Below are 24,186 nucleotides of genomic sequence, written 5' to 3'. Positions count from 1 at the left end.
GCAACGTGTCCCGCATCTCGCCTAAGACTCGTTTTTACTGTCATTCAAACATTTGAAAGGAAGGAAACACAGATCACAGTAATGAAGCATGCTACCAAAGACTATAGGATGCTATATGATAGCTGGGATAGCCTAGAACATCTACGGTCGTTTACCCAAATCTCACCTCTGTATAGTATCAATTAAAAATAAGAGTGAAAAGGATAAATGCTAAACTAAAGATGGCTCCTTTAGAAACCTTTCCTTCTCTCGCACTGCACCGTGGTTTACTTTTCAATTGCATCAGCTGAAGGCCATCATCCACAAAGAAATGTACAACAGTCATAATAATGTCATTACAAGGACGCTCCTTATCACACGGGTCTAATCACAGCACGTCACGAGATCCCTTTTCTGCATAGTTAACAATGTACTACAACCACACAGTTCATCTGTACTCAAGCACTTGTAATGTTTTAATGTCAGTTTAAATACTCAGTGTTAAAATTTACTTTTATTGACTTGATATATAGTTTGTTTGTCATTGGTTATTGTTCATAAGTCTTCTATTAAAAGTGACCTTGACTGTTTTAAAAGACGTTAAATACTGAATACAAAACTGGTAAGAAGAGAAATGGACATCAAAGCATGAGGTTTGGGATTTCAGCCTTATTTACATGTTATATACTGTTGTTCTCCAAGTCAATTAAAATTTGTCTATTTTTTTTGTACAAACTTAAATTTTTTAAAATATTTTTATGACTTGTTCACCTAAAACAATACCTCATTATCACAAAATGTATTTTTTTACATTTTTTAAAATGTTTGCTATGATTATTTGTTTATAGTTAAATAAATGGCACATATTTTTAATAAATAACTTTTTAAATATCTACTAAAATGTGTTAATGTTATACTGACCCTTACATCCATTGTTTCTTTACCTGTTTCTTATTTATAACAGTATTATTCATACTTTTACTTGTATTGTGTTTTTTAACCTATAAATAATGAAACTGTATCCTAACATGTAATCTTTTATTGACATTTTTTCAGATTCTGATCGTTACACGCATGTTGTGCTGCTTTTAGTAGTGTTACGGTAATGAGTGAGTCGGTGCGTCTGTAATCTGGTCTTTACGGCTAGTTTGGGCCCATGTGTCCGGAAGCAGCCTCGGCTTCCTCTGCCTGTGTTTTGTGATGATAAAAGCTTCGTAGAAGAAGCGCCGGAGTTGTGGGAACTTCTGTCCCGGCTGCTGTGACCGTGGGGGGCAGGCAAGGAGAGCCGGTGGACCACCGGCGAGCTGAAACATGGGCCTCGTGGCGAGGATACGAAAGGAGTGGTTCATCGTCGGGATCGTGCTGGTCATCTTATCGGCCAAGCTGCAGCCCAGCATCGGAGTGAAAGGAGGTGAGAGGGTCGGAAGTTCATCACTGAAGTTCAATGGTGTTGCTTTAAAATGTGTTCACTCTTTGAATGACTCTAAATGAACAAATATTCCGTTTATTAAGTGGTCAGTTTGGGGCATTTTACTGCCAGGCTGTGAAAGAGTTTGCCATCCTTTTACTTCTCTCTCAGGGCCAAAGGTGTTCTTTCAGGTAAAGACTTAACACCTTAAATCAATCGTTAGGAGTCACAAAATAAATCGCCACAGGCTGATTTACCTGGAAACATTTGATCTTCCATAAATGAACAACTTCTAGACTTTATTTAGCGCTGTTTCCCCGAAATTTGAAGAAAAGTGTGGACTATCAACTTAACATTGCATGCTTCTGTGAATATGACCTGAGCCGAAACAAGGTGCAAATACTGTTGGTTTTATTTATAACGTAGTGATGTAATGAATGGAGGTTTTGTCAGACTTTAACAAAGTGTACATTTCAGGATTTTCTTTCAGTGGAATGTTCCCCTGCATGCTGGCCCCGGGGCAGCAGGCTCTACGTCACAGTGGTTCCTTGTGTTTGTGTGTGTCTCCCTCCGTACCTGAAGTGCCGCTGTAGTGACACGTTGCATTCAGTAGGTAATGTCAACAAGTCAACCCAACTCCGTGCTCCGCTCCGCGCTCATGTGTGCGCGTCCACGAGCACGTTATCGGCATCTTTAATTACTCCCACTAAACTAAGTGAGGAGAAAGCATAAGCATTGATAACTACAAATCAGCCGCCACCGGAGCTGATAACCCCTCCGCTCATTTTCCCTGTAGATTAGATAAGACGCCACTATCGGTGTGGTGCCTTTAGGCGCTGCTCGTAAACGCCGGCTTCAAATATCAGTGGGTTTTCTTGCTCGTATTTGCTGGACTCTTATTTTAACGTGTTACCATTGACTGTATATAAAAGATGGTCAAATCCATTGTGACATCACGCATTTTGAAGTCTCAACTTCATAACACATTCACAGATTACTACAGTGTTTTTTCAGCCAGTTTGCATGTTGGGCATCCCAACATGGAATGTTGATGCTTTGGAAGTATGACATCAGCACAGGTGTGGTGTGTTTTTGTTTCTTTGATTGTTTGTTTTATTTGCTGCTGTTGTGTTGAAAACAGTTGCACCTTAGTCTTGTTTCAGCTAAAAGACATGCAGCTCTCATCTTTTGTAAACTGCGAGCATTGATGACACAGCTGACTTGGAGGCAGAAGTTGTGGTGCGATCAGTCTTTGTTCAGTTATATATGAAGTTTAAAACAAGGTAGTTATTGAAGAGTCAGTGCGTAATCTGGGATGATCAGTTAACTAGCCTCCAGCTGGTTATCCAGAAATGATATGAAATGCCATAAAAAGATTGATTCTAGCTAAAAGAAGCTGGTAAAAAGAAAATAACAATGAACCCGGGAGTGAACCTTGTGGAACCTCACAGGTCATACAAGCAACGTAAGAGGAAAATCTGCACACCCTAACAGAGAAGGTCCTTACAGATAAATAAGAGGAAAACAAGTCAAGAGCTGAACCAAAGACACCAACCGAAAGCTAAATCCTATTAAGGAAACTATTATGTCAACGTCACAAAGGCAGCACTGAGGTGAAACTGCACCGGATGTGAAAACCCTTTTAATCCATACTGCAGTAAAAACAGGTCTCCACGCAGAGCTACAGAGAGCAGATGGCTGCTTCCTCTCCCTGCTGTATTACACAGACTATGTCACATTTGAAAATTTGATCTGTTTCTGTCTGTCAGGTCCTTTAAAACCGGAGGTCACCGTAGCGTACATCGCCGTCTCGCTCATCTTCTTCAACAGCGGCCTGTCGCTAAAAACGGAGGTGAGCTGCTCCCATCCTGCTTCTGTCCTCAGTTATGGAACATGCAGTGTTGCATTCAGGTGCAGTTTGGAAAAGTCTCCGTCTCTGTGTGCAGGAGCTGACCAGTGCGCTGCTTCACGTGCGGCTCCACCTCTTTGTTCAGTCCTTCACCCTCATCTTCTTCCCACTCGCCGTTTGGCTGCTGCTCAAGGTGCTCTCACTGACCGCCATCGACCAATGGCTGCTCAGAGGGTAGGACTCTGTGTGTCTGTCTGTGTGTCTGTGTGTGTGTGTGTGAGAATGTTGTTCTTTATTCTCACAGTACCTGGAGGGCTGGCATAAAGACACACATTCACAGATTACTACAGACCCAGCTCCATGTGTTTGTGTATAATGTGAGACTTCCCTCTTCCCAGAGAAACACCAGGAACAGGATATTTTATTTTTTTTCACAGTTTTGTTTTGAGGTCCGTCCAAGTGAAGTCATCAGATTAAAATAAATAAAATTGTATCATCAGTTGTAAATAAAATATAGATTTATAAGATCTGTAAACATTTTTTCTATGTGGAAGCAATTCCAGACTTCAGATGGCTCTAAACTCTTTATTTCAGGCAGTTTTTTTCTGATCTTTATGACATCACAGAGGGGACATATTCCTAATATGGTCATCTCAGTCTCACACAAGCCCCTCCCACCTGCAGACCTGTTTGCGTGACATCGTATTGCATTGTTTTGTTTTGTTTTTCTCATTTGTGAAAAACATTCCTCCATCCTCACGATTTCCTCTGAGGAGGCAGGCAGTGACTCAGATCTGTTTCATCCTCATCCTCCTCTTTCTTCTTCACCCTGTGGTTGTTGTGGTTGCCTAGGTTACAGACGGTGAGCTGCATGCCCCCTCCGGTCTCTTCCGCCGTTATTCTCACCAAGGCTGTCGGAGGCAACGAGGTAACACAAACACAAAGATTAGCAGGTCAGATTAAACCTGCAGTGTCACCAAAGTGATAAACTGAGTGCGTGTTTGTGCAGGCCGCCGCCATCTTCAACTCTGCTTTTGGAAGCTTCTTGGTAAGACAGTTTTTTTTCTGTTTCACATTCCTTGGAGGATTGTGACTGTAATGAAGCGATCCTGCAGTAATGAACAAAGAGTCAAAGCTGTAATCCTGATTTCTCTTTTCCTTTTTTCTCCCTGCAGGGAATCGTCGTCACTCCTCTGCTGCTGCTGCTCTTTGTAAGTCCCGCCTGCCACATGACGCCTTATGAGGCTTAGACGTTTGTAAGGACGTCCTGGTCGGGTTATGAACATAAAACAATCATAAACAGATCCATGGCAACCAAACCGAGACATAAAACAAGCAAAATGATCACTTTTAAATTACAGACACGCTACAAGCCAGTCCTGCTCCAAATATGAAGAAAGTGAAAAATGGATAAATTTAAACTTTGTTTTCGATTTGTTTGATGTCCAGATAAGAACATAAATAAGTATGCATGCAAAGTAAATATCTCTAAACACAAAAAGAGCTCGAAAAACCACAAATGAGCTAAAATAATCACACAAAGCAACCATAAAGAGATTTGAAATGACCGTGAGGACATTAAACACAACTGAACAGTCACAAAACAATAAAAATGAAAATCAGAATAAAATTAGAACCAGAAGAGCTTAATAATTACGAATGTACGAATAATTAAATACGTTTTTATTTACCTTACTTTTAAAAGAAAAAAGACACGACGCAACCAAGGGTCATAAAAATGAAAAGTAGTCATAAAATAACTAAAATTAAGCACAATTTTTTTTAATTTTTTTTTTATTTTTTATTTTTATGATCAATATTTTGTGCATTTCTTGTGATAATATTTGTATTTATTTATTTTTTCCTCTTCCTCCTCCAGCTCGGCTCCTCGTCCTCCGTTCCCTTCTCCTCAATCTTCTCTCAGCTCTTCATGACGGTGGTGGTGCCTCTGATCCTGGGTCAGGTATGAAGCGGCGCACGTCCTGAAGTCTTGGTCTAAAGTCTGAACTCTAAATCGGCTGATTTGCTCGGTTGTGCGCAGGTGTGTCGCGGTTTCCTCAGGGAGTTTCTGGAAAGGCAAAAGCCCCCGTTCGGCGCCATCAGCAGCGCCGTCCTCCTCATGATCATCTACACCACCTTCTGCGAAACCTTCAGTAACCCCAGCATCGAGCTGGACCCCACCAGCCTGCTGCTGGTCGGCCTTATCAGTCAGTACACCTTCTGCGTGTCATCAATGGCAGATTAATGGAAATCAAATGTAAATTGTAAATTTGAACTAAACTATCAGAGGAAGTGTTAAAATAATGGTGCTAGCGCTGAAACGCTGAGTAAAGTTGAACTTTTTAAGCATCCCTGAATACATTTCTCCTCGGTTACTCTGAGAACTACCAAAAGTTCAAGTGGACTTCATGTTATATTCACTGTAAACTGAAACCAGTGGCTGAGAATATGAGCTCATCTGGAAAGTGTTACCGAGGTCAGAGCTGTTATCCCACAGACTTCTATAACACTGGAAGCCTGTTTGCAACCACAGTATCATCCTGTCCTTAAACTGCCGACTACCGAATTTATGACTGAAGTCCTGAATCTTCCTTTTCTTTATGGCCCGTAGCCATGAGCTCATAAAGTTGTCAAGGAAACTGCTAAGCACATGGATCAAGGCAGATAAGGGCTGTTTTCCCACCAACGTGCGTTGAGCTGACCCAGCTGATCTCAATAGATTGTTCAAGAGTTGTTTGCTATGTTGAACACGATTTAACCCCTGGTTGCTAGAGAAGCGTACACTTCCTGATTGGTTGGCACTGGTTTCTGGATGTTTCTGGCTCTCGTTAAAATCAGTGGCAGAGTATGTGCTGCACCAAAAAAAACAAAGATTGTGTTGGTTAAGCTAGCAGTTTGCCAGTTTTTGCTGAATCAGCGATCTTCCCCTGCTGGTCATTAAAAATAATGCAGGTTGAAGACACTTCTACACTGGCTTCACTTTTCACACCCAAAAACTACCTCTCTGTTCAGATGACATTTTTTCAAATGCTCCAGCATACCGGCCACCACCCAATGAAATCCTTCACTTCCATTAGCCATTAGCCATCCCATGGTGTAATTAAGCCACATGAGATGTATAACCCCTACAGAGAGTTCTGGGTGTGTACCCTGACGTCCACTTTCTGAAGTGAGACATCCAGAAGAGATCCTGATCAGATCCTTAAACAGCTGACCACAGGACTTATGACTGAAGTCCTGACTAATCTTCCTTTTCTTCATGGCCCGCAGCCATGAGGCCGTAAAGTTGTTCTTTTATGTTTCCCATAAAGGAAACTGTCTGCTAAGACCGTTTTCCCATAAACATAGGTTAAGCTGACCCAACTGATCTCAAGAGATTGTTCAAGAGTTGTTTGCCATGTTGGACATGATTTAACCTCTGGTTGCTAGGGAAACGTGCACTTCCTGATTGGTTGTAATTGGTTTCTTGAAGTTTCTGGCTCTCAGTAAAATCAGTGGCAAAAAAGAAAACAAAAGACTCCTAATGATTGTGTTGGTTAATTTAGCAGTTTGCCAGGTTTGCCAGTGTTTCCTTCTACTAGTCAGTAAAAATAATGCAGATTTCAGGAAGCCCACCTTCCAGACCTGGAAGGCACGTCCAGTGGTTTTATCTCTGTGTTGTTTATTGAGGTTAGCGATAAGCAGGCTCAGTTTCTAAAATGATGTTAGCTCATGTTGCTCGACCCCGGGGCCAGGACTGAGTATAATCATCAGAACCTGATTTCTTTGAATGTTTAAGTAATTACAGCCACTGCAAGCATCTGGTAAAGGATTTAAAAAAGCCTTGAGATTCCCTTTATTTACAATCCGACTAAGTGTGATCTACAAATAAAAATATCAGAAAAGAATAAACAGAACAGTAGTCAATGTTTCCCAGTTGACTGCTCTAGTTTGTATCAGCCACTAGAGGGCGCCAAATGACCATAAAATCTCTACAGCTCTCGTCCAAATCAACATTAACTGAATTTAATCCTAAAGTTTACCTTGGTAACTAGCCAAGCTAACTTAAAAGGAAAGAAAACAGTAATCGCTGAATATAGGAACACAATACATTGAGATAAAATAAACAGTGTTTTGACTGAACACATAGAAACATAGCATAGAAACATAGAAACAGTATATATAGACTATTAACGTGTACAACTATTCCCTCACAAACAGTGTGGTGTTTTATTTTACCCCTCAGGCTAGCTGGTCTAAAAATGAAAACTTTCAGAGACAATGTGTAGAACTAATACATCTCAGTATCCATACATTTTTATTAATTTAGAATAAAAATCCATGATAAATCATAAATGAACAAACTCACACAACGTCTTTTACAGATGCTTAGTACAAACTACAACCGCTGCAAAGCAGCTGCAGTGTAGAAGAACAGATACTGGTGAATCAATCCAAAAAAGGGCTAATCGAAGAACTCAATACTAAACTAATCAAATCAACCGTTACTGAAGGAGTTACTGAAGATTTCCACCACAGAGGTCACTCCAGACTGTTGGAATAATAAATGGACTGTTTTTTATTGTTCTTATTATTATAAGATCTAAAACAATATTTTAAAAAGAAAAACTGCTAAAAGTCCATCTAAATGTTGATTTTAGCTTAATATGAAATGAGAAGTTAAATTTGCCTCTTTTTTTTCTTGCTCTGCAGTTTTCTCCATCCAGATCAGCTTCATGCTGCTCACATTTGCCTTTTCCACCAGGTAAGCTTCCTCCTTCTCAACCTGTCATTGATTATTTTTACATAGCTCTGCCCAGAAATGTGATGAAATGTTTTTCTAAATATATATTTTTTTAATTACATTTTTTAGTAGCATTAAGTGGCTTTCAGCATTTATTTCTTGTAGTTTTTGTCATCAAGTTACTTGCAGAAGAATCAGTATTAAACCCTTAATGTGAAAATTAAAAACAGAAAAACGACAACTTTGATCAAATCTTAAATTTTAAGATTTCATTTCTTTTTTTCACAGTTTGGTATTCACACATTTTATTTTTATACATTTCATTTATTCATCATATTCTTATCATTCCATGTATTGGCTCCCTAAAACAATAAGAACTGCTCCAACATTTTGCTCTGGGTGTAAAGGTCACCACCTGCAAACCGTCTGGAGGGTGACAGATGACACGTTTTAACTTCCTGTTCGTCTCTGCAGGCCAGGCTCCAGGTTCAGCCCCGCGGACACCGTCGCCATCATGTTCTGCTCCACACACAAGTCTCTAACCCTGGGTGGGTGCACATCCAGATTAGACGCTCAGATTTTGTGTTAGAGAGAAACTTCACATCAAAGTTGTGTTTGAAGAGAGCTCCTGCATGCGCGCAAAAACTTGTATAAAGTGTCGGGTGTCTCCTGAGAGCTCTGTGGAGTTTTAAGTTAGAAAGTAAAGAGAGGAGAAATCTGGAGGAGTTAGAAAGAGCTTCTGAGGCCTGTGAAGCTCTGAGCTCGGTCGTGAGCTCTGCTGCAGGTCGGAGCTGGCATGAAGTGAACAAAGTCATCTCGTCTACGCTGCATCTCATTCTGAAGTCTAATTTTAAATGCTGGGTTAGCTTTAAGTCCATGAGGTCTTCCTTATTTATTTAATCACAGGTATCCCCATGTTGAAGATCGTGTTTGAGGGCTATGAGCACCTGTCTCTGATCTCAGTCCCTCTCCTGATCTACCATCCGGCTCAGATCCTGCTCGGCTCCGTCCTCGTGCCGACCATCCGCAGCTGGATGACCAGCCGGCAGAAGGTACACACACACACACACGTGCACTTTGAGGACGATGTTAAATCAAACTCTCCTGCTCCTCGGCGTGGCGGCTCCATGCCAACACTAACCTCTACACCTTGTCCCCCTACAGTCTAGTCTGTTGTTGCGATAAGGCTGCATGCCAACACTTCTGTCTGACCCGAGTGAGTAAGAACGGACGGAAGAGCAAATTCAGTTATTTTTGTATATAATTTCAAAAAAATCTCTACTGTGGCTTCCCTGGGTTTTCTTTTTATTTACAATATGGAAGCCCAAAGTGTTCAATATTAAATACATGAAAGAAAAATGAATTATAATAATAATATTCAAGTGTGACTGAACCATGAATGTGGTATGTTGTTTTCTTAGTAATACTCTGATTTATGAAAGCCCTTTACTGACACACTGACAAACAATTTTCCTTTCATACATTTTGTACAATTTTAACTTTTTCAGCTTGAAATTTTGTCTTTTTACTTTGTTTATTGTTCGTTTGGGCATTTAAAAAAAGTCAGCTGTGTAAGTCCCATTAAATTTAACAATATACTGCATCTAAATAATTATGTAGTCTCTGTTGAATATGAGTCACTACAGAACAAACAAGAGGAAAAAAAAGATCACGATCTGTGTCATTAAAAATCAAATTCAAATACAAATTATGTTTTTAAACATCCATCCATCTTCATCCGCTTTGTCCGGGGCCGGGTCGCGGGGGCAGCAGCCTAAGCAAAGAGGCCCAGACCTCCCTCTCCCCAGCCACCTCCTCCAGCTTATCCGGGGGAATACCAAGGCGTTCCCAGGCCAGCCGAGAGATATAATCTCTCCAGCGTGTCCTGGGTCTGCCCCGGGGCCTCCTCCCGGTGGGACATGCCTGGAACACCTCACCCAGGAGGCGCCCAGGGGGCATCCTTGTCAGATGCCCGAACCACCTCAGCTGGCTCCTTTCGATGTGGAGCAGCAGCTGCTCTACTCTGAGCCCCTCCCGGATGGCCGAACTTCTCACCCTATCTCTAAGGGAGAGGCCAGCCACCCTTCGGAGGAAGCTCATTTCTGCCGCTTGTATCCGCGATCTCGTTCTTTCGGTCACTACCCACAGCTCGTGGCCATAGGTGAGGGTAGGGACGTAGATCGACCGGTAAATTGAGAGCTTCGCTTTTACACTCAGCTCCCTCTTCACCACGACGGACCGGTGCAGCGTCTGCATTACTGCAGCTGCAGCCTCAATCCGTCTGTCGATCTCCGGCTCCCTTCTCCCATCACTCGCGAACAAGACCCCGAGATACTTGAACTCCTCCACTTGGGGCAGGAACTCATCCCCGACCCGGTTTTTAAACATGTTTTATTCAATTCATTAGAAACAAAAAGAAAATAAAGCATCAAAGTGTCATTAGATCAAAAAAATGTGGGCTTTTTTTGTTTATTTTTAGTTATTGTTTTCATTGTTTTTACAGTTTTGAATTCTATTCATTTAATTTATTTAATAATTAAATGTTTGGGTTTTTTAGTTTTTACAAAATTTTATATGCATAGCTTGCATTTTGTTTGTCATCATACTACTTCCATAAGAATGAGCTCTATTAAACTCCATTATATTCACATTATCCCATGTTATGTTGTCTGTTTTATCCACATATTTAGTTATTTAATATTGAACACTTTGGTGTGCCACTATCAGATGAATAATTCTTTTGCACATTCTCTTTAATTCTGCGCTCTGGGTGCAACAGCGCCCTCTGGTGTCAAACGGATGTTGTGTTGTTGGTGGGACATGGACCTTTTTGCTTCACTTCACAATGTTTATGAAGCTGGGTTTCTCTCAAAGTTAATGATGCACGGTTCAACGTTGTGTTTGTACAAGCTTCAGCTGCCTGTTATAAGTGTGCTGCTAGGGTGGGGAAAATGAGTAATTGGCTTCATGTTGTCGGTCATTAAATAATTCCAGAGTTTTCTTTGTCCTGTTAAATGACTTGTCTTTTGTCTAATGTTTTTTCTTCTCAATCTTTTCTTTCTCATGGCTCTTGTCTCTGTTCAGGCGGTGAAGCTGTCAGCGCTGCAGCCCATCTGACATGAAATGTTGGCTTTTGTGAAGTTACTGGTGTCTCATACAAAAGGGAACTATGGTGGAGGATTGCAGTGGTCACACGTGCCTTATTGCTACCAATCAACGAAGACCTCAGCCTAGCGGAAAGAACGAGAGGAACCGCGTGCCTCAGTTCTTTTCTTTCTATGATGAGGAAGGACTCCTCTTTCCAGCACATATATTGTTTTATATTAAACTAAGTGCGAGTTCTATTTTTATATGGATTTTGGAGCCAGAAGGATGAAGTTATTTGGACCAGTCTTTTCTCTTTTCTGCCGTTTTCAACATTTTTCTACCTTCCCACTAGCGGTCGCTGCCTGCGTCAGTGTTTGTTACATGGACAATCTGGATTATCTGATACTTAATATACTGTATTGTAACAGCCAATTGGATTTTTGACACTTTCTAAAATGCCGTCTGTCTTACAAGTAGTTTTTTGGTGGCGTTTAGTTGAGTGGAGGATGTTAGTACATTAATACTGGAGTAGTGAGTCCAAGTTTACAGGTCAAATTTTTTTGTTAATGACTTGGTTCACTTGTTTCTATATGGCTGTCTCGGTTTAATTCCTGGCCTGCTTCCCTCAGATTCTAACCAAATCTGTCACCCATAAGGGCATTTATGTCTCGGACCAATAAGGAGAGCTTTGGGCTCTCAGTAAGGATCCTGTTAAATAGTAACAAAGCACAAAAAAAGCAGGAATGGGTAAAGCTGATATTATTGTTTGGTATGAGATACCTGCCAGTCTGTTGTTATTGGCATTTAATATTGCAAAATTAAAAAAGTAAAGAGATGGGGGACAATTTTCTTACAATGTCTTGACATTGCAGATTTTTTCCTGGGGGGCACTCTGCAACGTTCCTGTTGACATGCACTCCACAAACAATCGGAGCAGGCAGGACGTGAACAAGTAAATAAATCACCAGATATAAGAAATGTTAAAGAAAGTGAAAGCAGAATATCAGAGTTTTAAACCACCAAATATCAGAATCAGAAATCCTGCATCACTCAAGCTCTAGAATAAAGATCTAAATAAACCTCTGAACATAGCTGTAGAATATGGTATTATCTAAGGAAATAATATAGCTGATTATGTCTGTATATCACACCAACCAAAGTCTACAGTAAACACGTAAATGTTTTTTGGGAGGAAAAATCTAGAACTCTAGAGTCTTAGAGTCCAGGTCTAGAGTCCCTCCACACTCTAGGCTGCTGGGCTCCAGAGCTGCAACTTTAAAATACAATAATAGATTTCAGACCTCTAGAATCTAGATTTGCATAACAAAATTTTGTGACATGAGGTCTGGAGCTGCTTCACCTTATTCAGAGGTATGACAGCGAATGAGTTATCTCATTAGAACAGCAGCACATGATATTCACTAAAACGTTGTTCTAGTCCATCTCGTTCTGTGGACCAAACCGAAATGCACACCAGTGAGGAGAAAGGGTGGGAATTTGCTCAGGGGAACTTTGGTAGTATTTTTCTATTTTGTTCTTTGCTCTAACGACTTAGCCTTACATCCTTCTGGTAAATTATGACAACTCTGACTTCCATTTTTCTTTAAGGGCTTTCACGCTACGTAATAGCACAACTCCATCAAGCCTCAGAGGACACACTGGAGGGCCTTACAGTAGCTCTGTGCACAGCTAACTCTGTATCTGTTGTAGCTTAAAGTAGTGCTAGCATGTTAAAATTACCGTCACTATCCTTTCTAACACTGAATTACAGATAGCAGCATCATGAGGTTTACTCTGCTTTGTTGGTACGTCACTACAGATGCCCGTTGGTTTTCACCACCATGCTGCTCAACCAGTCAAATCCAGAAGTGAGCAGATTGTATTCAGCTTCAGTCCCACATTACAGTATTTTTTTTAGTCTGTAGTCGTCATGTGTACCTAACCTTACACTGGAAAAAGAAGAAACCACACATTGTCCATCCTTTGAACTTATTTCTATATCCAGGAGACTCCTGTTACTTCTGGCTCACATTATCACCAAGGATGCAAACATCGCCTGTGCAGTCGCAATAACAACATTAATGGGACATATCCTACAATGAATTACAGCATGGTGTTTCTGTCTTATATTATTAAAGTGAATTGAAGTGATGGACCAAAAACCTGCAATACCTATTTTTAAACCACTTGAGAACAGTACAAGCAACTTGTAAAGTTGTTTTCACAAAAGTGACACAATCCAAGTCAGTGTCATTAAAATTTCTAAGCAAAGTGTTGCTTGATTTAACAGCAGACACCAATATTCAGTTGGAGTGGAGCTCATGTCCGCCAAGTTCTTTTATCTCTTGCTTTGGTCTTCTCCACCTATGAAGCCTTAATTACACAAATAAAAACAAAAAAAAACAGCTTGCAAAGTTGACATTTCAAAGTATTAGCTCAGCTGTTTGAAAGTTGAAGTTAGAAAGTCAAAACTTTGAACTACGGATGGCATTTTTTTTTCTTTTTCCAGTAGCAGAAATTAGCTTTTGTATCCACCTAAGACTGTAAAGCCTCCAGTCTCCTTTCACATGATTGTTGCCCTTTCAAAAAGATGTTAACATAGTGTTGAAAATACTGTATGAACATTTTGGCGTCTCTGACGGAGAATGTCACCACATTCACTTCAATTCTGAAGCCTTTACAGCACAAATGTCATTTCTTATGTCGTCCAGCTTACAGTTAGTCTCTGTTCAGTCTATTTGCAGTGTGGTTGTTTTGTCATTGTAATTTATTGTGGGGAGAAACAATGAGTGGGATATGTATGTGTCTGATTTTTGTTTGTTTTATTAAAGAAGTTTTGGGAATTAAACACAAAAAGGCTTTCTCTTTGTAACACAGTACCACATTTTGAGCAGAGAGTATTTCTACACACCCTACTAGCTGTTAGAAGTACCTGGAATGTGTTTCTCTTACTTCTTTAACAAAGTCTTAACAGCCCTAATGAGTGCTTCGTCCTCTGAGGCCAGAAGCACTTTAGAATAAATCCTTGTATTTGTTCTCTGACCAAATACTCTAGAACTCTAGAATTAATGAGCTGTATTGGCAGCTCATTAATTTCACTGACCCATCTTTTTCTGGACAGATGGCTCTTCTGTCACATCATTTGGAAGGAGCAGTCGTAAAATAAACCAATAAAAGCACTGCCAGCAGACCGCAGTCGCTTTGTGCTGTTTTTAACCTTCAATCAAACCTAATTTAAAAACCAGCATTTAGCCTCAAACTCCAGGAGCTGAATAAAGAAATGAAAAGTGTATGATACTGAAAATATACTTTTTATTTTTGAGTGCAATCACATGACTTAACAATTTAATATGGATGTTAGTGATCAGCAGTGTAGTCTCTTTCTCCACAGATGCAAAAACCTCTGCTTGTTAAAATCAGCCTATAAAACCTAATCAGAGCTGGACTTACAGCCCTCCTGTCATTGTCTATACACTGTGGTATATTTAGACATGCATGCAGAAAACATACCTATTCTTCTCTGTTAACGTACTCAGATTGTAGCTTTATTCTTCTACTTATGTTGGAGACAGAAAGATTTAGCCAGGAATATTTTCTTCTGCTCTTGCTGATTCTTCTTAGAAAGTGCACCAGTGTGTGCTTTTGTCTATGGAGTCTATTAATGTGCTCTGCTGGCTTAAATAATCTGTGGATGATTGTGAACATTTACAGCGAATTTCGTGACAGCCTGCCAAGCCCCATTTTGTCAGGGACCGCGGCTCAACGGGACCTGAAAGGTCCTCTGGAGACGCTGCTTGTTTAAAACTAATGAAGGTGTTTGTAGACTTAAATTACACCTTTCTTGGCTGCTACTTCAAAGCACATTGTGCGCTGTCTGTCCTGCGTGCTGCACAACAACATTGAATATTTAGTATTTACTGCTGTTTACACTTAGCTAGATTAATGCGATGGTGTTGTGTTTAGTATGTTGCTTTGGTTTTTTTTTTTTGCTTGTTTTCTATTCTTTCTCTCTCAACAGGTGATCCAGGAGATTTTTTTTCTCCCCCCCTTTCTCACTGTCCCTCTCCCCTTCTGTTTTTCTTTTCCTTCCTCTTTCTTTCTCCCTTTCCTATCCCTCACTCATGTCTGTCCTGTCTGTAACATCTGAAAATAAAATATAATAAACAATAAAAACAAAGGTCGATCAACTGGACCGATACGGCAATGCCACGATGATCCATTTGGCAAAGTAAATCCATTGGGTATCCTTGTTGGTCTTCAGACAACAATTCTGACGGCTAAAGAACCAAATGGGACAGGCAAAAAAAAAAAAAAAAACTAATGAAGAAGCGGAAAAAGGTGTCAGAATATCTCTTTCAGCAACAGACTGACTGACCACAGTTTTATCCTTTCGTAGTCACCCCTGTGGAGCCTGCACTGCAGTAGACGACAGTGTTTGCATTCATCTGCATTGCTGTGCTGTCACAAGTGAAAGTTCTGCTGGTTTTTGAGCTAATGAATTTCAAACAATAGTTACTGAAAATCTGGAAGGAGGAAGAAAATTTCAGAACGGACTGGCTCGCATCCGATGTGGACAGGGATCAGCTGGAGGCACGATCGAAGATTGCAGCGGTCCCAGATCCAGCTGTACACACTGGAATATGTCCTCCTGTTGCTTGTCTGTGTTTTATTGTGTTATGGTGTGATGATATCTGTGCGTTCTTTTTCTCCTTAATGACCCTTTTGTGTTACACATTTCACTGTTTTTCCTTTTACTACCTAGCCTGATCTGTCTCCCCAATGTGATGTTTGTTGTAGGGAAAAAAATCAATCCGAACATTCGAGGAGTTAATCAAGATTATTTTCTTGTCCTTGAAAGGTTTTGGTATCTAGCATCTTTGTTGGCAGCCGGCATTTCTCTCTCCAGGTGGTGACAGTACATCATACTCTGCCAGAAGTACTAAGCTGTTCTCTCTGATTTTTCGGACTCTAACCAAATCTCCACACTCCTGGACGTGGATCAGTCCTATCTCTCCTCTCCCATACTCTCTCTCCCGATCGTTCAGGGTCACCGCTGTCCATTTTCCACAAGCCTGGCGATACAAGTACCTTATTCCAACCACCAGTACCATACCCAAACCAGCTGAGCTGCCCAGCAGCATGCCCAGCTCCCAGGCACTGTGTCTGCGTATGTCTGGATATTTCCCTTCCTTGTCTGGAGTTGCAGGAGGACTGGAGGGATGTTTAGCATCACTATTTGGAAGCTTTGGTTTCAACTCGTGGCCAAGATTTTCCTCGATGTTAGGGTGGGGTTTGGGGTTTGGATGAATGTCTGTTCTTGGTGTTGGTGGGTGTATACTTGGATCAGGATCAGATGATGCAGTGTGACCTTCAGTATGTTTCTGGGAAGGTGAGGGCATGGAGAGGTTGTGCAGAGAGCGACGGGGAGCTGGAGAGGGTCCTGAGTGAAGGGAGGTAGCCTGGGCAGCAGGCGGGGAGGTTACAGATGGGATATAAAAAGATGTACCTTGATAGGAGGAAGAAGTTGCTGAGGTCGAGCTAGATGAAGTGGTAGAAGAAACAAAAGAAATGGAAGAATTTGTTGAATTTGTGATGCACTGGGAAGAGGTAAAGGTAGGCAAGGGAGCTGGAGTAAACAAGAGATCTGATGATGGATGGTTAGAAGTGTATAAATAGGGTATAGTAGACGAGGCAAAGGAGGATGGCTGTGGGGAAGTGGGGGTAGGTTGAGAAGATGACAAATAAGGGGGGTTGGAGATTGGAGAAGGGGAGGGGAGAGCAAAACGAGCTGATGATGTTGTCGGTTGGTTTCTCGTAAAGGAAGAAGGGATGACAAATGTAGACCTAATGGATGCACGCATAGTTACAAGGGGTAAACCTCCAGAAGAATGAGGAGAATTGGTAGACCTATCGTTAACTGTTGCAGTAGGGAGCAAAGTATTGGAGAAGGAGAAAGATGAAGCGGAAAGGGAAGGAGTGGCTGAGGGCAGAGCAAAGACTGGGCGCGTAGTTCTGATCTTTGCGTCAGACCTAAGATCCACTTGACTCTTTTCCAGTATGGGAGTTTGGTCAGTCCTCAGTGTAAAGAGCAGTGGGTTAAAGAGAGACTCTGAGGATGGAGTTTGTTTCTGTTTCTGTGGTCGAGGAGAGTTGTTTGAGACGTCAGGTGATATCTCAGACTGGGAGTAATCTGTCCAAGGAATGCTAGTTTTACCCTGACTTTTAGTTGTAGTAGTTTCTGGCATGTCTTGGAGAAATGTTCTGATATACTCACTGTGAGGAGAGCTACTCAGGACAGTAGCTGTAGTCTGAAGCTTAGAGAAAGGTGTACTGGTTTGCTTTGGGCTACTTTTGGGTTCTAAAGGGCTGTTTTCAGAGTGGGTAAGGGACAATATTGTGAGAAAGGACTTAATGATGGGAGATCTGGATGGTGGAATGGAGTGTGGAGAAGAGGTTTGAGAGCGAGAAAGGAATTTGGATGGAGATGCTGGGAGAAATGGATAAATATTACTCCTACCAGTTTGGGACCGTAGAAGAAGTATGGATGGAAGTATGGAAGTTTCGAAATGACTAATAGGCTTGGGTGAAGAAGTTTGGGAGTGAGGATTTTGAGACCCGATACCTATTTCTGATTTAACTGCATTGGTTTGGGACTCAGTTACACTAGTCCTGTGAGGCTGGACTGAACCACTCTGGGTCTTGAACTTTGCTGAACCTTCTTCTTCTTGGATTGCTGCTTTTGGATTCTGGGTTGTGGGTTTTGGGAGCTTTATCTTATGAAAACTGTGATTAGTTGAGTGATTTCTGGTGACATCTTCTATTTCAGGTTTGTTAGGTGCTTTTGGATCTGGTAAATGTAATTTTGGAAGTTCCTCTTCCTTCAGCGGGATGACAGGAACAAGGAGGGGAAGAGGACTACTTGAGGCTTGCACTGTGTTGTTTAATGAAGAAATGGTGGTAGTTTTCATCCCTGTAGCCTCAGCAGAGAAGAAAGATGCTGTCAAAGGACTTGAGCTCTTGGGGTCCTTCGGTTGAGGAACGGGGTCAATTTGTGCCTCTTCAGTCACACCTGAATATGATCTTAAAGGTGTTTGAGAACCAGTTTGATGATTTTCTAAGGTCATATTCTTCTTTTTACTGACTTCAAACAATGCCAGAGTCACAGACCTGCTCCTGTCCAAGGCTGGATGAGTTGTTTCTGTTGTTGTTTTCATAGATTTGTAGTTGTAAGGTCCACTTCTTGCTCTTGTAATAAGTTGTAGACTAGTACCTGGTCTATTTGTCGCATTTGTTTCTTTCTTTGATGCTTTAAAGGCTCTGAGAGCTGCAAGACAACAAGGTGAGAGAAGAGAGTGAATAGAGAGGCGACAATTGTTCTATTTCAAAGCACCTAGCTTGCATTTTGTCCCAAATTTACCATCACATAATAACTAAATCAGCTTACTTGGCAGGGCTGTAACTTTGTCTTGCAGTAGTGTGGAAATTGCACTCACTCCATTCACTCCAGTAGTGTTACTCCCATTCCAAAGCCTACGACCCGCGTCACGCACCAGTCCAGACTCAATACCTGCCCAGTAAACAAAGTAGGACTGTACCACCGTGATGCTGGAAAACAGAGGATACTCAGGTTTGTGTTTTCTTGTACAAAACTTGAAATTCTGTGAAAACGAATCTGTTATTATTTGTAGGCTTACTAGAACCGTATGTCTCCCACTGGTGAATCAGGAGCCCTCCATACAAACGAGAGGTTTCTCTTCAGCTGTTTGTCCGAGTGTGTGACAGTGTCACCCTCCGAGAGGCAGCACAGAGTGTGGGTGCCAGGAGGTGTGAGGATCCAGGAGCCGCCCACCAGCAACGGGCCCTGTCTCCTGGACTTCCTGACACCACTTCCAGCTCTGGTTTTGGGCCATGGCGTGACCCCATAGCTTCCTCCAAATTTGCTGAAGGTACCCTCTGCACGGCGTGCCTGGAGCAGGAAACCCATGAAGTCCCGAGAGCTCCGCACCATTACTGAACAGTCAAAAAAACAAAAGGTAGCCAACGTAAACAGATCATGAAGGTGTTTTAATGTCATTCAGCTCACATACCACATTAAAATAACTACATTTGAGTAACTATCACAGCAGGTTTGTTGGTTTTTAGTTGGTTTGTTAAGCGTCGCACATTACGCTGATAGTACCTGTTATAAACTGTCCAGGGAGGTAGGAAGAGGCAGACGTGCGTATGGTGACCTGTCTGTGCTGCGAGTCCTGAGAGTGAGCACGGATGTGGCCGGGAATCATTTCCTGACAAGAGGCGTGGCTTGCACCACCGGAGAACGATGTGGTGGGCGGGGCCAGTACGAATAAGACCGCACACACACCCAAACAGTGTAGGGTGGACAGCATCGCTAAAGGTAAATACAAAGTTTATGTAGCTCAACCAATTCACTTGATGGACTGAGAGATGATGCAAACAAGATTTTGCTTATCAGAAACTGAGACTGGATACTGCAAAATAAAGTTGGGAAAATGCAACATAAAACCACCATACAGAGCTCAAATGCAGTGCAAATATCACAAAAGACAATAAAGAGATAAAGTAAAACGACAAGTATAATGCGTATGAACCAATCAACCTATTATTACACATGAACATGCATGATGAGCTATAAAATTACTGAACATGGCAAAAGAGAAGCAAATAAACCAAATTAGACGCAAAAGAGGCAAACAAAGAAAAAACTGCAGAGATCAAAGGTATTGAAACACTTCAGAAACACACAACATGACATGACTTCACATGAAAAACACAGAAGAAAAAATACGGTGAGGCACGAAACAACTACAACAAAAACCTAAAAAACAAAACAGCCAAACAGAAGCAAACCAACCACCACAAATGTAAACATGAAATGACACAAATAAGATGCAAAAAAGAGGACAAAGACATGCAAAGTCAACAAAAATAGACACACCACTCTGTTAAGAAACGAAACGTGACTGTAAAGAGGTGCTGACTACTTAGAGTCCCAAACTTATTCAAATTAATGCAAAAAAAAAAAAAACAATAATGATGTGCAAAAACATGTAAAGCATGAAACACACCAACATGAGAGGAAAAGTCCCAAAGCAAGTGACGCAAAAATCTTAAAAGGCTGTTCATCAAAATATTCATAAAAAAAATGAATATGAACAAATATAGCTAATATATCATTTTAGCTGTAGCCCTGCAACAGACTGTCAACCTGTCCAGTGTGCACCCTGCCTCTCACCCTAACAGCTGGGCTGCAGCTGCCCCACGATCCTGAAAAGGATAAGTGGAAGAGGATGGATGGATGGATGACAAAATTCCCAAAGAAAAATATGAATGTAGAGTCTGAATATATCAGGCTATGAGAAAATTACATCAGTTATACTTTTTATTTAAACCAATAGAACTCAATAAATCCTTACAGAAGCACATAAGGTTTATTTCTTGCTTTTTTTTCTTTTTCTCTCCTTTGATACATTTTTTTCCAATTTTTAAGCAGCCTTGTCTGTTTGTACATCCTCCTAGGAAGGAGTTCACATGTGAATGGATGACTGGAGCAGTAGTGAGTTTTATCCTTACCTTGTCAGAGCACTAAGTTTCAGGATGCCTTTAAAACAACAGCGAGCTCCTGCTTCTTCTTCAGCTTGCACAGATCTTCTTGTCCTGTCAGTTCAGCTGTTGTGGGAAAACCATTTAAAATACTTCAGCCCACAGCTGGGGGAATAAAGTGCTCCTGGAAACTCTGAGGATGAAAGAGTGATCCGGGGCTCCAGGATGCGGAGGAAGAGGGGGGAGGGATGTAGATCCAGAGCATGTAGAGCTGCTGGATTAACAATCTGTGACGTTCAAATGGAAAAACAGTGCATATGTGACGCTGTGTACAGCAACAGTAACTTTCAAAAATAAACAAATATTAAACACAAAAGTACTCCTCACAAAAATAAATATATCTTAGATGATTACCTCAGAGGGGTCTGTGGTTGATTTAAAGCTGATTTATCTGCATTAGGTGGACCCTGCAGGTGCACAGCGTGCTGTGTATAAACCTTCTAGATATAAATAAGAAAACAAGATTGTCTTTTGTGTGAACAACAAATCTAAACAGATTCATGTCACTGTGCCATGTGCAAAGGTTCAAATACCGTCTGTTTTAAGGATTAATGTATTAACGTGACAATACTTATGACAACACTATATATATACTATATACTCAAAAACACGTCATTTTAATTTGTATTTATTCAAAACATTAAAAAAGCATTTATTTAAATTCATTTTCACCATCCACCATGAAATGGTGCAGAAAGAATACAAACTGCCCGCATATATAATTTCCCACTCAGCCCATATGCCAGACCGCAACTATTACTACTATTTTACTACTACACCGTATCATCAATTATTACAATGTTGATATGTATGAAAGTAACAAATAGTCTGAAATACTTTATGAAAAATATGTCTCAGTTTTTCCACGTTCTGAAAAAAGAATAATCAGCTAATTTAAAATGACTTAATGATTTATGTTGTGCTTACTTTGGTGCAGAGTTCAAGGTCATGGGAGAATGTTGTTGGTTGAAGGAAGGCTGTAAGGCTGACGGCAATTCAGACAGAAATGAACAGTTCAGGCTCTCCTGATGTGATCCATCCTTATGGTCAAAATATAACCAAAGAAATTCTGAATTTAAGCCCTCCCACTCGGCAATACTCCACAGCCATCCCACAGGCTGGATTGGACCCTTTGATGAGACAGTTCTGGACCCCGGGCCGTATGTTTGGCAACAACTTTATGGTGGATCCCTTTTTATGGATACATCAAAAGGGAACACTTACAATAAAGTCTCTCTGCACTTTAACGTCAAAGAATTTGATCATTATTACTCTTATTGCTCTGTTTCAAGATTTCTCTTCTAGTATCAGGTTTTCTATGGGATTAAGACCTCCCATCACCCCAACCACACACTACCAGGATGTACACCAGCTGTGGCCGCCTCCCTCCAGGATCTTGCAGACTTCTCCACTGACCTCTTCCTCCTCGTCCCTCTGTTCTCATTGTTCTTATTTTGTTGTCTTTCTTCTGCTTAAACATCAGTGATGTTACTCTTCACTTTGAGACATTATTCAGTAGTCACTATCCACTATCACAAGAGCATATTATAAGAATAACATCAGCATTAATTCACGAGTCATTAAACTCAAATTAGAATTTTAAGGTCAGATTTAACATCAGAAGAAGGAAGAAATTTATTTCTAAAAGACGATTCAACCCAAAAACCTTCACAAAGAGGTTAAAACGTTTACGTCAACATTAAAACAGAAGTAAAGTTGGTTCAACAGGACGCGCAAGGGAAGAAATATCTAAACTGGACATCAATGCCGGAGTTCACTGAGTTTTCATTTTCACGGACAGAGTAAAATGTTGTCTTGATATTTCTCTATTATTGTCTCTACTTTTTTCTAGTTGTTTTATTTTTCATTCCAATGCCTTCTAAGTTAAGTGTAAGTTTGCAAAAGAAAAGGTGTGTCTTTGACATTTGTTTCCTTCCATCTCTTCAGCTTCAGATCACACCGGGAGTGTTTCATAAGCATTCTGTCACGGTTCGCTGAGGACTCACGCAGCACTCTGGAGCTTGTGATGATAACAGTGGGTTTAGAAGTGGGATTTTACTTAAAAAGGGGGCAATAATTCACAGCCCGGCGCAAACGTGAGGTGCTGTCTAAGAGCTTGATGTTTGTTATATTTTAGCTATTATTGCCACATGAAAGTAAAACTTAATGGGATAAATCAGGGTTTATGTCGTCTTTTAAAAAAGACAAAAAGGGGCTGAACTGTCATGTATTTAATATATATTCTTAGTGCTTATTTGCTGATTATATTGTTTTATGTATAAGAGAGGCCAACACAGTGTGTGCCAAAAAGTACTGACAGGAAACTGCATGCTTTTGCAGAGAAAATAGGAGCTGCAGCCAGAAAGTGAGACTAAGCAGAGTGTTTGATCAAAACTTAAAGTGTGTGTGACGTCTAGAGGAGGAATATAAATGACCAAGCTTGCTGTTTTTGCTTCAGACTTCAGCTGGCGTTGCTGGGTGTGCTAAGCCTCCATATTCCGGAATATGTAAAATTAAAGATCATTTTTTGAGTTTGACCACTTTGAGCCTTGAGTCTTTCTTTGCCCTGAAGAATACAAAGAACTGGATTTAATAGCAGGAAACACTGCTGTATACAATGGTGACAGGAATATGGGCTCCAGTGGATCCAAGGTGGGGAGGACAAGGAGAAAACACTTGCTCTTCTTCGATCACTCACTGCTTGCTGCCAGCCACTCTCCAATCACTCACAACAAGGAATCCTCTCAGGGAACACAGGGACGGGTTCAGGGAATCTATATGCAGAACGTACACGCTAACAAAGGCACAGAAGGAACATGTGCTATATACTTTGAGAGCCAAGCTACACTGACGCGAGTCACACCATGATCCTGCATGAATACCTGCCATCCCTCAGGTTAAATGCTGACAGTGCAAATGAGGCTCAGGTGTTTACTCTTCACAGGTGCGTGGGCCGAGGGCTTGAACCCGCAATGAGTCCTGCCCCTGCTGATCCACTGGGCCGTGACACATTCAGCCTGCATGAAGTCTTTTATTTTGAAAACTCCATGGTGAGGAGAAACGTTTCTGGATGCTTCTGAAACGTGTCATTGTCTTGACTGGGTCTCTGTTATTTTGGTTTTTAAAATTTCATATTTTACTTTGAAGGGGGCCTTTTTCAAAGATTCACATTGTGATTGCACATTTTGTTTTGTTTCACCTGAGGCTGATTCTTCCCGCCTCCGTGTCTCGTGGAGTCTGCAAATGAGGCCTGCAGTCAAATAGTCACAAAACATACTTTCTACCTCTTCTTTCTAATCACCTGTAGACCCAAAGGACCCAACGAATCTCCGACTCTCGCATTTTCCTTTTGTTTTATTCACAGTGTTCTGTTTTGTTTTTCATGGTTAACTCTGCACTTCAGCACTTTGCAGAGCACAATGGTCCACGCTCTGCACATGGCTCTCTGCTCCAGCAGCTCTCTCTCTCCTCTCCAGCCTGGCTGATACTGAAATGGGAAGGCATGATTAGATGATGCTA

General features: G+C 41.1%; 2 protein-coding genes across 3 annotated transcripts; one reads left to right on the top strand and one right to left on the bottom strand.

The window, feature by feature from the left end:
* Positions 1-1,140: 1,140 nt before the first annotated feature.
* On the top strand, positions 1,141-13,914 carry slc10a7 (solute carrier family 10 member 7). 2 transcript variants are annotated; one of them, XM_085269319.1, is made up of 13 exons: positions 1,141-1,390; positions 3,157-3,239; positions 3,334-3,470; positions 4,089-4,164; positions 4,246-4,284; positions 4,412-4,447; positions 5,116-5,199; positions 5,278-5,443; positions 7,929-7,980; positions 8,434-8,507; positions 8,866-9,011; positions 9,124-9,175; positions 11,044-13,914. In XM_085269319.1, the coding sequence occupies exons 1-12, from the start codon at positions 1,291-1,293 to the stop codon at positions 9,142-9,144; spliced, it is 1,014 nt and encodes a 337-aa protein (XP_085125445.1). In that variant the 5' UTR covers positions 1,141-1,290; the 3' UTR covers positions 9,145-9,175; positions 11,044-13,914. The 2 variants fall into 2 exon arrangements, with proteins under 2 accessions (XP_085125445.1, XP_085125444.1); XM_085269318.1 differs by lacking the exon at positions 9,124-9,175.
* Positions 13,915-15,914: 2,000 nt separating this feature from the next.
* On the bottom strand, positions 15,915-20,481 carry reeld1 (reeler domain containing 1). The gene is made up of 6 exons (XM_085267943.1): positions 19,226-20,481; positions 18,741-19,056; positions 18,491-18,651; positions 18,317-18,370; positions 17,977-18,115; positions 15,915-16,890 (listed from the first exon to the last, which is right to left on the bottom strand). The coding sequence occupies exons 1-6, from the start codon at positions 19,431-19,433 to the stop codon at positions 15,915-15,917; spliced, it is 1,854 nt and encodes a 617-aa protein (XP_085124069.1). The 5' UTR covers positions 19,434-20,481.
* Positions 20,482-24,186: the final 3,705 nt, after the last annotated feature.

This window comes from Mchenga conophoros, linkage group LG3 (assembly GCF_057382185.1).
Source record: "Mchenga conophoros isolate Kocher_MC1m ecotype Shallow Benthic linkage group LG3, M_conophoros_male_GT1.1, whole genome shotgun sequence".
Classification (NCBI taxonomy): domain Eukaryota; kingdom Metazoa; phylum Chordata; class Actinopteri; order Cichliformes; family Cichlidae; genus Mchenga; species Mchenga conophoros.
This window is presented reverse-complemented; position numbering and strand designations above follow the sequence as displayed.

Bases quoted from the DNA above. Each gene is read 5' to 3' on its own strand.
- slc10a7 (XM_085269318.1), top strand. From the start codon at position 1,291: ATGGGCCTCGTGGCGAGGATACGAAAGGAGTGGTTCATCGTCGGGATC. The intron at 3,240-3,333 runs GTGAGCTGCTCC...CTCTGTGTGCAG, and splicing joins GCCTGTCGCTAAAAACGGAG to GAGCTGACCAGTGCGCTGCT. The intron at 9,012-11,043 runs GTACACACACAC...GTCTCTGTTCAG, and splicing joins GGATGACCAGCCGGCAGAAG to GCGGTGAAGCTGTCAGCGCT.
- reeld1 (XM_085267943.1), bottom strand. From the start codon at position 19,433: ATGCTGTCCACCCTACACTGTTTGGGTGTGTGTGCGGTCTTATTCGTA. The intron at 18,652-18,740 runs GTAAGCCTACAA...TCTGTTTTCCAG, and splicing joins GTGGGAGACATACGGTTCTA to CATCACGGTGGTACAGTCCT. The intron at 18,116-18,316 runs GTACTAGTCTAC...GATCATATTCAG, and splicing joins AAATGCGACAAATAGACCAG to GTGTGACTGAAGAGGCACAA.